We start from the raw sequence: 15754 nt of genomic DNA on the forward strand, positions 1-15754 counted from the left end.
CCAGGTGAGTGTTTTTGTGAAGATGGTAAGTAAGGCAGGGAGTGGCTTCTCTAGAAGGCTGTCTGTCAGATTGAAAGGTCCTGCAAAATATCTCTCAGGCTTCAGATAATTCAATTTCTTCCTATGGAAGAGCCTGAACAGTACTGCATGCCCTAACTGATGGGGCACAAGGAGTGCAAACTTCTGCTGCCAGACTATGAGAAAGTGAGTAGACACAGAGACAAAGCAGAAGGGGTGGCCAGATGTGTAGAAGGCTGACCCTTATGGCATCAGTCATGCTGGAAGAAAGAGATGAGGCCCTAAGACATGTCTCCTACCTTGCAATGTGTATGGCAGGGATGGGAAGGCAATTATGACCTCTGCTTCATGGTGTTTCCAGTGGGAAACTATTGCATTGCATATGAGTCTTTGTATTTCAAAGGTGACCACCTCAGTTTAAGTTACTCTTTCCTACTACTAGTCTAATGGGTAGGAATTAGGTGTCCTCTGTCATTCATTTATGAATCATTCTGCTATGAATGTCGCTGAAATGGCTAAGACATGTATAAAAGGAAGTACTCCCTTGACTTAGTATGACAAAGGTTTCTTTAGACCATCCATTTTCCTTTAAATCATGCTGTTCCTACCCCAGGGATCATGTGCAGATGGCCTTAATTCCACCTGTGACAATGAACCCAGTATTTACAGGGTGCCTTTAAAAATTGGGATTAGGCCAATAAGAAATTGTAAACCTCTGTGGAATTTAGACAATCTAAACACATCATGAAATGTTTATCTGATGAAGTAGTAGAAAGGAGTGCTTATCACTTTAGATAACATGTAGTTTGAAATTTCTATGGTAGTTTTCAACCACACTTCAAAATACTTAATATGGCCTTTTGGGCTGAAATACAATATACATTACTTCTTCAGGGAAGAGAGATTAAAAGTACGTTTCAAAATTAAGCACTTCAAGCAAAGAGATATTTGCTTTATTTTCCCAGTGGAGTTGTTCTTATTTATGCATGCTGAAGAAGTTGGGCACACTGATGATAAAGAGGATGCATTGAGAGTACAGAGACTGCCTTCACTCTAGCACGCTCTCAAGCTTTCAACTCATGTAATTCAAAGTTTATTTGCTTCCTTCTGCAGGTTTTCTTTAAGGTACTTTTAAATTATAATACTTGGAAATTGCTGCAATTTTCTCTTTCTCTCTCTCTCTCATCCTGCCTGGGCTTTGCAGCCCCAGGTGCTGCTGGCCTGCTCCCACAGACTCAGCGCAGGAAATACTCTGGCATCCTAAACACCAAGTGTGGCACCCACAGGGCACTGCTAGCTGATATGCTTGGCCCTCCTGTCCTCTCAGTTTTCACTGAAAGAGGAAAGCACCAACTGTGTGTGGTGTCTCCTCATGTAGACAGGGTGGCTGAATGGTCCATGATTACTAATTAGAGGGGTTTAAAGGGGCAAATCCAGCTGTTCCAAACTCTCTGTTGGAAAAGAAAAGAGACCAGGAAGAAAAGTAGAATCTGGATGGTCTTGCCTTCTTTTTTATCCTTTTTCCTCCTTTCCCCAGTCTGCTGATCTCAAGAGTGCTTGCTATTGCCAAGTGGTTCCATTGTTACCTGGGACAAAATCTTTGGCATGTTTACTGTTAAGGCTTTTTGAGGATGTGGCACAGAATAGCAGGATGGGGGTGGTATGGTGACAGCATTTTGATGATTATGTAAGCGAGATTAAAGAAGTGGAAACACTCAAGCTTTATCGTGGCAAGACTGAATGGAAATCTATGCAACAAAGAAAACTTGCTTCTCTGTGCTGAAGCTAAAAGCTTGCAGGAAAACTTTTCCTGAGAAGGTCACAAGAAACTCTTATAATGGAATGCGGCAAACAATCTAAAGCTCTTTCTGACACAGTTGAATACATAAATATCGCTAAATACATGCAGTCACTGAGCATTACATTTTTCATGTCTGTATGAGCCAGATCTTTGCAATGTATCAGCATTCCTTAGTCGATGTATATGGAACTGACCAATCTACGTACCTGCAGACAATTTGGCTAAAGCATGTTTTAAACTTTAGGCTAACTGGGCCCAAAGAAGTAAAAGGTACAAATGATACTGCCTTGGAAGAGTGAGTCCCTCAACAGATGAAGAGCCCTCACAGAAAAAATGCTTGCATTTGTATGCTTTTCATGCAAATTTTTTAAAACTTTACTGACTCTTACATACACATATCTTTGGAAAAAAAGAGAATATCCACAATAAGACATATATTACACCATGTCCACAGAGCCATCATCTTAAATATATAAAAAAAAAAGGCCTTGCAAATTACAAGCATTCTAAAAATCAAAATAGCTTGGCCAGATGTTAAAGAAGTGCATACATTCATCATTACTGAATGCATTACTGCTTTAAACATATATAATTCTGAAATAATCTCCTTGAGATAAATATAGCAAGAGCCATAAACATGCTGGACCTGAAATTGAAGACAAAGCAAGCAGTATTTGTTGTATTAAAACTCTGAGAAAATACATTTTAATCATGTCTAGTCTTACTAATTCTAAAACAACATGGAATGCCATTTGGCCTTCATGATTAATGTGTGCTTTATCATTGTAAACAGAGTTTCCTGAACATTTCCATAAAGTCTGCTTTTTGAAGCAACAGTTAAACAATCAGCATTGCTTATTCTCTCTCTTTAAGTTGTGGTTGTTGTGTGTGGATTCTAAATAAGGTACAAGATATCAAGACTTTTCATAATAAAGTAGAGAAAAATAATTTAATTACAGAAAAAAGCTGGAATTCTGAATGACCTCAGGTATTAGCTTTGTTGACTTGAATGGTAGAATTTGTGCTCTCTTTATCCATCTCAGGAATTAAAAAATGTTATGTGACATGGCTGATGTGTTGATCAATAAAACAACAACAATCATTTACACTGCAAGTTTAGTGCAGTTTCAAAAATCTGCATTAACCAAGCCAGTAGTTGTATCAGAATCGATAGACAAGGCATCTTGCTTAGTGGTGTGCATAAATGAAGTATGACTAAACTTTTAACACCCAGTGAATACAGATTAAGATGATAAAATCCATATGCAGAATGTATTCTGCAAGCTATGCAATGACTGTGCTTCAGAGTGTAACGTACAACAAAATATTGAAAGTATTCAGAAATTCTTACTTTAATTTTTACTCTGTGCTTGACGCAGTATTTACATTCTGAGTTTGCAGCCAGCATTAATTTTATTTTAAGACCTCTTGCAAAGGACCTCGGTAAATTTGCTGTTGTGTGTTCATCTGTCAGTTCTATAGCTTCATGTTACTTTAAATCTCTCCTACTATTTTTCGAACCACCCATCCCCTTATTTGGCACACTTTAGCTTCCTAACTAGCTCCCTTCTATTGTCGGTGAAGTTTCTGACTTGTCACTACTGCTATAGGAGTCAATCATCTTCAGTTCACAATGTAGATAAAAGGAATTAAACTTTTTTGGTGTAATATGTTTAACAACGATAATCCAACTAGTATCATTTTAATCCAGATGGTTAAATTCAGTAGAACTACACTTTGTGAGATAAAGTAAGACAAACATGAAATCATTCTGTTTCTAACCTAATCCGCTACATCAAAAAGTTTCATTAAATCTGTATTAATTGTTTTCTGTTTTTTTCTCAGCTGGTTCAAACTTCTCCAAAGTGTTACACTGTCTTTTTAAAAAGTTGTCTGAAAGACCAACAGAATGGCATTTCCTATATGCAGATCTACAGAAGTATAATATCTAATTCAATAATGAATATATGGCATAGTAAAAAAAACTAATTAAATGAAACTTTGATTATTCTGAAGAAATCCAAAGAACATTTGTTTTCATTTATGCATATATGAGTACACCACATCTGTATTTCCCAGACAAACAGAAATTACAAAATACCTTAGCATCACAATGAAAAACATTATAGTCATTCACTATTATGAGGAAACCCTTCCTACAGTAACAAAAGAATTAAACATTTTTGATGATACATGATTAGCCAAAAGGAAAAACATCTTAAACCTCTGAAAAATCTGTATTTCTCTAAACTGTATTTCCATTTATTCAGAGTACTGAGCTCATAACTGGTTCTCATTCAAAATTATCTAACCATTCCATTCCTCTGTTTTCTTCAGTGAAAAGTAGGCATCTTTTATTCTAATTAATGAAGGACTTACACAGTACTGTGTAACTAGCAGTGAAATAAACATCTGCAAATTGGAAATTCATTAATAGGTACTATATAACATTAAAGAATCTGAGCCACTGGTTTTCCGGCTGTTTTTTTTTGTTTGTTTGTTGTTTTTTTTTTTTTTCTATTTTTGCTATCATGGTCAATTAAATGTAAATACTTTATGAATGTTATAGCACATATTGTCTAAATTGGCTTACTTAGAGTTGATTATCTTAAATTGTGAAGTAAACAAAAAGAGTGAATATTAAAGACAGTAGCTCAGCATAAAAAATGTGATATGCCCTTGAACTTATAACACTGCAGTAAGCAATTACCTTAAAGAAGCCACCCACGCAACAGAACTATGGCTTTGTTCCTTATCTTCAAAGAACAAGCCACTTGCATCTGGATCAAATCCTTTAAACAATACACGAACACTCAACATCAAAGCACTTTCATTTTCTTCAGTTATTTAATTTAATTAGAGCTAATACAGACATGAATTTAGACACTGATTGCTGTGTAGAAAATCCCCAGAAAACATGTTCAAGAAATTAATCAATTTGGTTTTAATTTTATAAAGATATTTCCCCAATACCTGACAGGAGCACCTCTGCTCTGTGCAGGTTTCAGCAAGACTGTCACAGTGCTGTCAGTTTGATTCAAAGGTGTTTCAAGTTCATACGGTGGCATAGACGGTGCTAGAATAAGAAAAGAGGCAAAAATAATCATTATTCCTGTATTTCCTCTTTCAAGAGCTGTATCTTTATTTGAATGGGTAATTTTAAAGACTTCTTCAAATATAAAGACCATATTATCGGTCTAAGATGCTTTCTGTTACAAGTGTGAGACAACTGTTAAATAACTTCAGAAAAAAACCCAACCAAACAACCAAAGAAATCGCAGATCACTGCCAGATTCAAGACAGGAAACTGATACTAGTAAGAGTAAGTTTGCAGAAAGGATTGAGAATCCATGACTTGGAAATTAAAAGTTACCTCAAGCAGAGTACCTGTAAATGTGCATGCTGAAGTGACAGTAGTTTTTGAAACTGAGCCCAGCTTTCTCCTTATGTCAGTGGTATTAAGATGCATTCTCAGAATTTTTCATTCCTGGAATTTTAACTAGTGCTGTAACTGTCCTGGGTCTGTCCACCACAGACATAATTTACAATAAAGAAGCAAGATTATCACCATGAGAACTTATCCTAGTTTGAAGCCACACTCAATAGCACTTTTGCAAACTGTGTCTTCATTAAGGAATTACAGTCGTGATTAAAACAAACAATGCCTCAGTTACTGTCTTGTACTGTTGCTACATTTTCAGTGCTATCATCTAGTCACATTTTTATCATTATCTTGGATGGAAGTCTTCTCAGTTAATTGGTTGGTTAGCAGTCTGTTTTATCTTTATTGTCCAGTTGTTAATGATGATACACAATTAACAGATTTAAAGGCTATAGAAGCAAAAAGCGATCAGTGCAATGACCTCTTCTGTCCACAGAAATAATTCAGGGCAGTGAACTTCCCTAGACTAATTCCTGATTGAAAAAGAAAATATGTTTGGTAAGGGAGAAAATCTTTTCTTTAGCAGGTTCTTCCAATGGCTAATTATACTTCATGTTGAACATGGGGACCTATATGGCATCTCAATTTGTTTAGCTTCATCTTCCAACCACTGGATACTTTGTGTACCACACTGATGAATCTACCCAGAGTATATTAAGCTCCACAAAGAGATAATACCAACTTCTAGGCTCCTCTAACAAATAAAATAGCTCCAACAATGGGAGTCTTTCTTTCAAGTGTATTTTCCAATCCTTTTCACCTTCCCAGCAGTAGCTGCATCTACTTGAAAAGTATATTAACTTCTCTCTCCATATTTCCCTATGTTTTGAAGTAAAGATTGCATTAACACTTTTGTCCACAACTCTTCAGTCTGCTGTGAAAACATTAACAACATCTTCGCTTTTCATTGATATTCTTCAGTCTTGAAATGCTTCACAAATAAGAAAATGAATCTTCAAAAACCTCATTGCAAGCTGAGCGGGTTTTATTCTGTTTACAATCCTGGATATAATGTACAAACATTTAGACTAGCCATTTTAAGTAATATGGGTACCCACTTTAAGTAATATGGGTACCCACTTTAAGTAATATGGGTACCCACTTTAAGAAGCCTAAAGGCACAGTATTACACAGTACTTCAAAGATTCAGACACAATTTTCACATATTTCAGTTCTACAGTTTTGAATATCCAAAACTTGTTCACATAATGCCCCATTCTCATGCTAACCATCCTGAAAATGAGGGAAGCACAGAGTAACTACATCTCCAAAAAGCTGTACGAACTCTGAACATTTCTGGAACACTGTAAGAGTAATTTCTTGCTCTTGGTCTCCAGCCTACATCTTACCAAGTCTTGTAATCTTCTTTATTTATGACTCCTAGGTCCCTACTTGCACTCTTTACTAACCTTAGTCTCCCTCCACCAAAATTGTCTTCTTGTACAGGATATGAGTTGTGGTTGGTTCTCCCAGTCCCACCTTTTAGTCCTGGGTACTTTTTCTCTTCTCCACAGATACTTGGGTTATAATCTATTCTTAAAGTTTCCTCCTGTCTATCTTAGCACTCTTTCTTCTCCACACTGCTCACATGTAAAGATGGATCTTACCAGTAAACAGAGAAAACATGCCTGTTCACATTTTTTGCAACTGCACACCCTGGTCTTCATCAGCAGAAAGCTCAGATGCACTAGAAGGCAAGGCCTGTAGAGACTCTCTATGTGTTGGGCCACACTGAGTTGATGAACACAGGCTAGGCTCCAAAAGCTTGGAGAACTTAAATCTATTTAGCGAGTATGGCATCTATGGCGACATTTGCTGCTCAATTCTGTCAATTTTCTACCGTTCGTGTGCAAACTGCAACATTTACAAATTGCCCAAATCTGGACTGATTTTCAGAGTAATGGCTCAGAGTAACATCTCCTTGCTAAATATTCAAATCCCTGTTTGAAAGCACTTCAGCCAATGTACCAGTCACTAGATTCGTTCATAATGTAATGGATGAAATTCTTCTTAGCATAAAAGGCAGCATACAAAATTTCAGGCCGCACAGCTGACTTTTCATAAATTATATGCAACAGAAAACAGTCTTCTAATAGAGTGCCCATCAATTTTGATAGCATGCACTGCTACAAGCTCTGCTTTTGGTAATACATATTAACATACAGATCACTTCATCCATCAGTGCCAATCACACAACTGTAGAATGAAACATGGCAACTATTTACAGTGCAGAACAGTACTACTCTAACACTTAGGAAATTGAGAGTATTTTATTCAAATGAAAATTCAGTCTAGAGTTAGACAAAGTAAAATGCAGTAACTCAATTCAGAAATTGGTCAGAATGCACTTTTGCCACCTCATCTGTTCTAAAAAACAGTAAAACCTTTCATCCATAAATGTTCAGCAGTATTGTTTCACATCTCCCCAGATTGGAGAGCACTGGACATATCAAGAGCCTCCAAGTCCTACAGTGAGACAATGAGATCACAGGCCAATAGCACTGAAAAGAGGCTACCATAATCAACAGCTAAAATTTCGGTTGTGATTTTTCAATGATACTAAGAAAGGTACACATTCTGCTCCTATTTTAAATTCATCAAGAGATTGGCTTTAACTTCTCATGGACAAGTCATAAACATTCCCTTTTAGCAGAGTAACTAACATGAAGTAATGAGAGAGCAGGGTGCAGACGAGACAGCTTGCTACGAGGTAGGTTGGAGTTTAGCCTGATTCCCAAGATGCCTGCAACGTCTGTTCACATTAAGGAGTTTGAGTTGGTGACATATCAAATTTAGAAAATAACAACAATTTAAGATCCAGCACTATTCTGACATGTCCAAATTCTTATCCACTCTCAACAGTCTCCTTCCTTTCCCACTCTAATAAGGGCTGATTCTGCCATCCTAACTCATACCAAGTCTTGCTGTGTCAGAAATTGATTTCTAACAAAGTTTCTGCTCAGTATAGGAAAGGGGATGGAAAATGAACACTATCTTTACTGATCAGTGTTAATTATGTTTAGATTTCCTCTAAAGAATAATTTTCTGACTTTAAAATTAACTTTTTTTTTTCCTCTACAAACATCTGTATTGCAGTTATTTCCACCTCGCATTAACTACCCTTTTCTATAACAAGAAAAAAGGAATTGCTCTATTTCTGACTAACTCTTGCGACTTTTTTTCATTTCGGTGAGGACAGAAAACAAGTGATGGGGAAAAGTACGCAGAATGAGAGTAAAAGAGAAAGAAGATTCTGTACCCAAATGCTTTATCTTTTCTAAAAAGCAAGTTGACCACAAACAGGTAAGGCAATTTTTCTATAAATATTATCAAGGGGTCGTAGTTCAACTGTCAGTTTAATTCCCAAGAAGACTGTAGAGAAGAGTAAAGGGATTTCAACTGTAACTTCGCAAAACATTTTGTCATCAATTTCATAAGAATTTTAGAGGATATAAGAGTATTGCATCGCATCAGCTAGAGCAATGAAGTGTTCCTCTGCCTCTGGGAGGGCTTTAAAATATTGTTCATGGATCTGCAGAAGTGACAGTCATGCTGCCGTTATCTGAAAACCCCTAGTCCTGATACTCTTGTCTAATACAGTTTCATATCCACTTCAGTCCACACGCCTGCTAGGAACATACGCAGGCTGGCAGTCAGCTGCACTTTCTAAGCGAGTGCTAGACATACAGTATTTCTGCTCTACTCTCAATTGTTCACGGCTCATTAAAGAGATTTTCCAGCACCGTTACTGTACTAATTTAGAATCATGTCAAGGCTGACTAAGCTCTGAATGAAACCCTCATCCTCATGTCCAAAAAACCCTATGCTAAATGTTGCAACAGCAGCTGGCACTCACTGCAGGCACATAATTCATAGGGTTTCTTGGGTGATAAGTTACAATTGTGAACAGGAATTTCAAAGTACTAGCTGATATTTAAGCACTTGGAAGTTTTTCAGATATGTTAACATATGTCATTTTGACATCTTCAGGGAAGAACATGTATTTTACGTTTTCAATTTAGCGCTTGTTAAATCCTAAAGAAGAAGTAAGCAACAAAAGAATTACTCATGTCATTATAAGCAAACAACAATATTCTTTAATCGAGTACCTGATATTTTAGTGGTGAACTGATTTGTGATTGGAGGTCCAAAGCCTTTAGCTGTGCTGGCTCTGATGGTAAAGGAGTAGGTAGTTCCAGGATACAGTCCAAAAAAGAGATAGTGTGTTTCATTTCCTAGCTTTGAGACTCGTCCGCTTTGATTGGATAAATCTATTTCTGGGTCAAAGGAACTGACTGCTTTGTAGGTGATCTGCAAAAGAATAAGGAAGTTATAAACTGCCTTGAGCAGATGGACAGAGATTGCATCTTTATCCAGTAAACCCTCCTGATGTATGCGCTGTCAGACATTTTATGATAAGCTATCTTACTCTTATACTCTTCAAATCCTGAATCCCACGAAGAGACACAGAAACTCAGCCATAACTGGTATGAGTTATTACTTTTATAGATAGAGAGACTTAGAGGCAGCTAGATTACAACTCTAAAGGATGGGTTCAGGCTTACATTAATTCTTTCAAGATGCTGGCTTTAACAGTGTCATTTTTTGAATTCATGTTACTGTTGGTTTTGAGCAGCAACAACAACAAAACCAAAACAACCAGGTAAAACAGGTAAGTGAATAACAGAAGGTATAGACCCCATTTCCAGCTGACTTCGCTATAATTACAGTTTGCTCTGAATAAGATTATCTGTAAAAAATGATAAGGGCAGCTTAAGGCAAATTTTTCAGAAAGTGGATAAAACTTATATTTTAGTCTGAAGTTTAACTATTGTAATTGCTAATTTGGAATTTTTCAGGTTATTAGATTGTACCTAGGTCAGATTCTCATTTGGAGGAAGGGAGAGATAAAATGTTAAGTAATATATGCAGAATGTATACTGTACCCTCAGTTACTTCTTTGATTCAAACAGTATTTTTAGTTTTCAATAGAAACATTAATATAAGTTCACAGTAAAACATGATCCAGATTTCTTCTATTAATTACTAATTTCCATGCACTGTAATGAGAATTTAAAAATAAGAAATCCATTAAAAAATTAAAAAGTAGAAGTGATTCATCCCTCCTTTTTACTTTTAAAGTTTCATTTGTATGCGAATAATTTCAACACTCATTATATAATATGATAATTGACATTCTTTTTGCTATATATATTTGATATAATTATAATTAAGAAGACCATAAAATGATACACAGAAACATCTAAGCGTTGGCATTGCATACCTTAAACACTTGCATTTTCCTAAAACCTCTGACTTAATGAAAATTGATTTTTATATGACCCATCTAATATAACATCAATAAAGTGCTGAAAATTAGTAATAAAAACTTTGATAGCATCTAGAAAACCCCAGCATTATCTTGGTAGATACAGGCAGATCCTCTAAGACTCCTCATCCATAAACTGAACTGAAAGTGCATTAAAATCCGCTCAACTAACCCTCCTAAATATAACAGAAGAAGATTACATTACCAAATATATGAACTTTTATCACAAAGAAATTAAGGTTACATATTGCCCAAAAGAATCTCTCTTTCTGATGGGAAATGTTATGTCTACTTGTGGGACAGTGGGTCATAACATATTCTGGAGATTTTAAAAGACAAGATTGACAACTACATTGCATCTATTTTTTATATATAGCTGATCCTGTTTTGCAGCAGATATGTGAACTTCTTGCAGCTCTGTTTTCTATATTTCTACGGTTCTTAACTGGATTTTGCAAAACCTCACTTAAATTTTATTCAAAATAATACCAGGCTATTGGAGACTCTGCAGTCTACGTTAGATTCTTATAAATTTTTTGCTGTGTTTAGTTATTAGACAGCTAAGTGGCTGATATTCCATAATGAAGTAAGTTCTTCCATGGATTATTTAGAACACATGAAAAAAAGTGGTTTGCCTGGTTAAAACAAACTTTCTCCATTTCTATATTTCACTCTTACTTGTAAGACTGTTTGTACTTCAAAAAAAAAAAAAAAATTTCTTATGTCCACCATTGCTAACACCAGCACAGCTTTGCAGTGATGAAAAAAAAAAAAGGCATGAGGCGAATTTTCTCACTGGATGTTGACTAGTTTTATCAAATTTAGATAAAACATTGCCCAAAAGACTAATCCCTTTATTCCTACAACTGTGGACACGTACTGGTGATACAGAAGCAAAAAGATGTAATTTGTCATTATGACATTTCTTAATCTAAAGGATTTTTCCTTTAAATATTGGTTAAAAAATGGATTTGTACTTAATTTCACAATAGCAATTAATGCTTTAATACTTGATACCTCAACACACAGTTTTTCCCACAATTAGAAGATTGTCTCCTTCAGGCACTAAAAACAAATGCTTGGCCCCAGAAAACAGAGTAAGTTATGAGATTTTTAACATCCTAGAAAGTTAGGTACCAGAGTAAGAAATGTTAGACAAGGAGACAAGATTGAGCTTTTTTCTCTGGGAGCAGAGATACAGACTCAGGACTGCACATTAAGTTCATCTACCTGCTGGGATCAAGATCCTGGGACCTCCTGCTGAAAGAAGGTGTCTGCTGCTGTAGTCTTAAGGCTGCTCCTATTAAAAAAAGCTACCAGCTGAAGAGCTTGCCCTGGAAAGAGCAACCTTGCTCCTAGGTCTGACTCAGGCTTACATACTTGCAATTTTGCTTCACCCAACTGCGTGCCTTCAACTCTAAAGTACCTGGCACTTTCGTAGCTGCGTTCCTCCTGGCACTGCAATACTTTCACCTCTGGCTGCGCACAGCCCAGTGGCGGGTGACAGGTGTATGGAAGGAGCATTCACCTGAGTCACTGCCCTGCAGGCAGGTTATCATGAACTGGGGAATCCCTCAGGCTGAAACATCCCCTACGCAGGCTTCCCTCTTACTAGGTTAGCACTCATCGGCTAGGCCATTCTCTGAACATACCAAATACGCCCTATGTTTGTATAAGAGCACCTTTAGTGGATATGCTTTTTAGATGAGAATCGTTTATGTACACAGAGCCAAGACCTAGATGATTCTCTGGCTAAGCTCTGGCTTGCCACAAAGTGTAGGCAGGAGCTAGACACCTCACTTCTCAAGCTTGGATGATCTGGTGCTGTGCTGGATGCATTATCCAGACAGTAAAACAATCAGCCAGAGAGGTGCCTACTGAGACATCATGGATAGTCTAAATCAACCTATAAAACATAGGTACCTAAATTTCATCTAATTTGTCTGGTTCTTATCCTGTGAGCTACTTCAGTTACCTAAAATATACCTGAAGTATACATTTATATTTCACCTGAAGTACACATTTAAATTAGGTAAGATGTCCCTGTGATTCACTGTGTATATTTGCTCACCTCCAGGTAGTTTACCAGTGATATTTATTAAAGCTTTGCGATACATTTTAGGCTTGTAAGAAAACATCAGGGCAGAAAAAGTATTGACAAACAAGCTTTCAGCAACTGGACGTGTGTTCATAATCAGCCACTTGACTGGACTGGGTTGGCATCTTAAAAACAAGGGATGGGATGGTTGCATCAGTCTGTTGGTACCTTTTACTTAAAAATTAATTAAATCAAGTTTCTGATTTAACTGATTGCCTGGCTCCCTCTGTCTGTGCTTTGAGGTGTATTAGATAGTGTAAGGAGATAGCAGTATTTAATTTTCTTTTCAATATTCTCTTTACTGCTGGAATACTTTTGATGTTCAGACCTGCGCAGTCATGACTACCTCAGAAATTCTTGCCAAGATATTCTTCTCCATCTCTGAATACTCCCATTAGAGCTGATGGAGTTCTGTATGTATATACATTTAAGAATGAACTGCATGTATACAGTGCATATATGCCTCAGCAATATAATGAGACATGCATGCATGTTCCTAAGTAGAAAGACGATTCACCACTGTGTGTTTCTATGTACATAAAGCCTAACATCAAGTAAAAACATGAATATATTAACTAAAACGTTCTGATCCCTGAAAACAGGCAACTGTTGAGCTAGCTGGAAAATAGCTTTCTAAAAAATCAATTCATACTTTTTCATAACATTTTATCCTCTTACAATAAAATAGTTTTCAAAACAGTATCAACAGGTTACCATTCCATTTAACTTTTCTTTTACATCATCTCTCATTTCAGTGTTTTTTTTTTAAACAAAGCATTTCAATACCGATTTTGTAGTAAGGTCAGGTAAGAAGCTTAACAGTGATTACTGTCTGACAGCTTAATCTCTGCAGTCTTTTGTCAATTTTTCTAAAAGGTATTCAGGCAGAGGTTCCACATGAGAAAAAGCAGCGATTTTTAGACATCTAACAACATACAATTTTGTTGAATTTGCATTTGTGAAATGCTAGATTTTTTTAAATTATGCCTGCTTGTTTCTATTACAGTAGGCTTCCTGTTATGAGTCTTATCTAAATGTGATGTTGACTGTCACCACTGTTTCATGTCTCCTATTTTTTAAAAATTCACTAAGATGTGTCTTTCAATCTTTTAAATATTTGATCCACATTACTAGATAGAATACTCTATCACATGGTTCTAAAAATAGCAGTTTTCTTAAAGCTGATAACCCAGGGACATTTTGGGTCCTGCATAATTCACTCCTACATTGTATATTTGATTTTATTACTTTGTAGGTGCTACTATCTTCAAGAAGAAGAGTAATTTTACATAAACTGGAAAAAAAATTTCTTACTAATTATGCCCTTTTGAAAATCAAAACTGCACATAAAAATTAAAACGTGGCAAAATGCTAGGTACCTCATACAAAGTAATCACACCATATGTTTGCGCTGGCTCTCTCCATTGAAGAAAAATCTTCTCTTCAAAGGTACTCCCTTGAATGGATTCAAGTGGCACAGCACTCGGGACTAACGGATAAAAAAAGGAAAAAATGTTGTTTTGAGAAAAATTTCAGAAGGAGACACTCTGCTTAATGCTTGCACTGTTGAGACATGAAAACCATCCCCTTATTATTTTCTCAACACTGAAGCAAAGGCCAGGGTAGCTCAGGAAGAGAATGATTTATTTAACAAGATAGTGCCAATAAAGCAACTTATGTGTCACATTCAGTATAAGAAGGAATTAGTGAGCATTGCACTTTCCCTGTAAAACACTATTGATGAAAGGACAAATCAGCTTTTCATAAGGAATTAGGCAATCTCAAATATAAATTCTTGTAAATAAAATCTACTTGTGATACTCACTTATCAATAGTGTTACTGTTCTATAGAGAAAAACATATTAAACATTCATATATGAAACGGACACATACTGAAATAACAAGGTATAGTTTCAACAGACTGAACTAGAATGGCTAGCTTGGAAAGATGAGCCACGTTGCATAGAAGCGTGATACGAGGCCTGAAGACCTATAACAGGGTGAACATAAGGAAATTATGAAGCAGCCATACTGAAAATCTGACGTTATTCATTTTTCTTAAAATCCCTTAATTTATGAGAATGACCACTGCAGTGTCAGGGATGTCAGAAGGTTCTGATAAAAGGTATGTCAACTACTGTCAGGTATCTCCTTCTGTCTCCTGTTTGTTCTGCAAAGATTACCTTATCCCAACCTCAACGCAGTTTTCAGAGAACATGTATAAACAGCACATGGGCATGTAGCTGCAGTTTTATTTTTGTAACACTTGCAATGGAATGTTAAAAGAAAATACTGAAATGCACACAGGACTGCTGTGAAGCAACAGGAATTGATGGCTTAGCACTTTTCCGCAAACTGTTATGTGAAAATACAGTAGGAAGATACACTTAACATTTTCTACATGCTAGAGAAAGAAGGTGGAAACTACTTGCTGCAGTGGTTGAAATAACTTCTCAGACATCTTACTGAGATTTACTCGAATGGTTAAAAAATAGGAGGATCTGCAAGCAAGACATCTGGTGACTCCTTCCCATTGCTAGTTTGGTAGAGCACTATCCTCCTCCTACTGCTCCATGCTGTTGGTCTGGGAGTTTACATGGTTCGAGACTTCATAATCACCTCTCCATACCTCTCTGCAGAGTCCATTGCTCTACCAAGGGGAAGTTCCAAGGACACTTCTGAACTGGTTTACCAGTCCTGTATGCACCAGTAAGATTACAACTTTAGGGCAACCTTAAATCTGTGCACTAAAACTTTCTTTCAAGTGGGAGAGAACTGGCAAAACTCATTTTGAGTCATGGGGTTAATGATCTACGTGTAAAGAGAGAGGAATTAAATATAGTGTAAATAAATTGGTAGTGTGACAAAACACTGTGGTAACCCTCTGAAATTATCTGAAGGCCACAAACTCCGAGTAGTTATGCCATGATGGCGGTCAAACACTGGCAGAGGTTACCTAGAGAGGTTGTGAGATATCCATCTTTGGAGATACTCAAAACTCAACTTTAAAAGACCTTGAGCAATCTGCTCTCACTTGATCTGCTCTGAGCAAAAGGTTGGACTAAA

The 15754-nt window shown here is 36.5% G+C and overlaps 1 protein-coding gene across 1 annotated transcript in view; it reads right to left on the reverse strand.

Annotated features, from left to right (window-relative positions):
* Nucleotides 1-15754, reverse strand: part of PTPRM (protein tyrosine phosphatase, receptor type M) — a 406723-nt gene that overhangs the window by 219782 nt on the left and 171187 nt on the right. The window contains exons 12-15 of the mRNA XM_026841434.1: nt 14582-14678; nt 14068-14177; nt 9371-9572; nt 4793-4895 (exon numbers count right to left, since the gene is read on the reverse strand). Coding sequence (XP_026697235.1) covers nt 4793-4895; nt 9371-9572; nt 14068-14177; nt 14582-14678 — 512 coding nt within the window. The remainder of the gene's footprint in view (nt 1-4792; nt 4896-9370; nt 9573-14067; nt 14178-14581; nt 14679-15754) is intronic.

Source organism: Athene cunicularia, assembly GCF_003259725.1.
Source record: "Athene cunicularia isolate RWA chromosome 2 unlocalized genomic scaffold, athCun1 chr2_part1, whole genome shotgun sequence".
Classification (NCBI taxonomy): domain Eukaryota; kingdom Metazoa; phylum Chordata; class Aves; order Strigiformes; family Strigidae; genus Athene; species Athene cunicularia.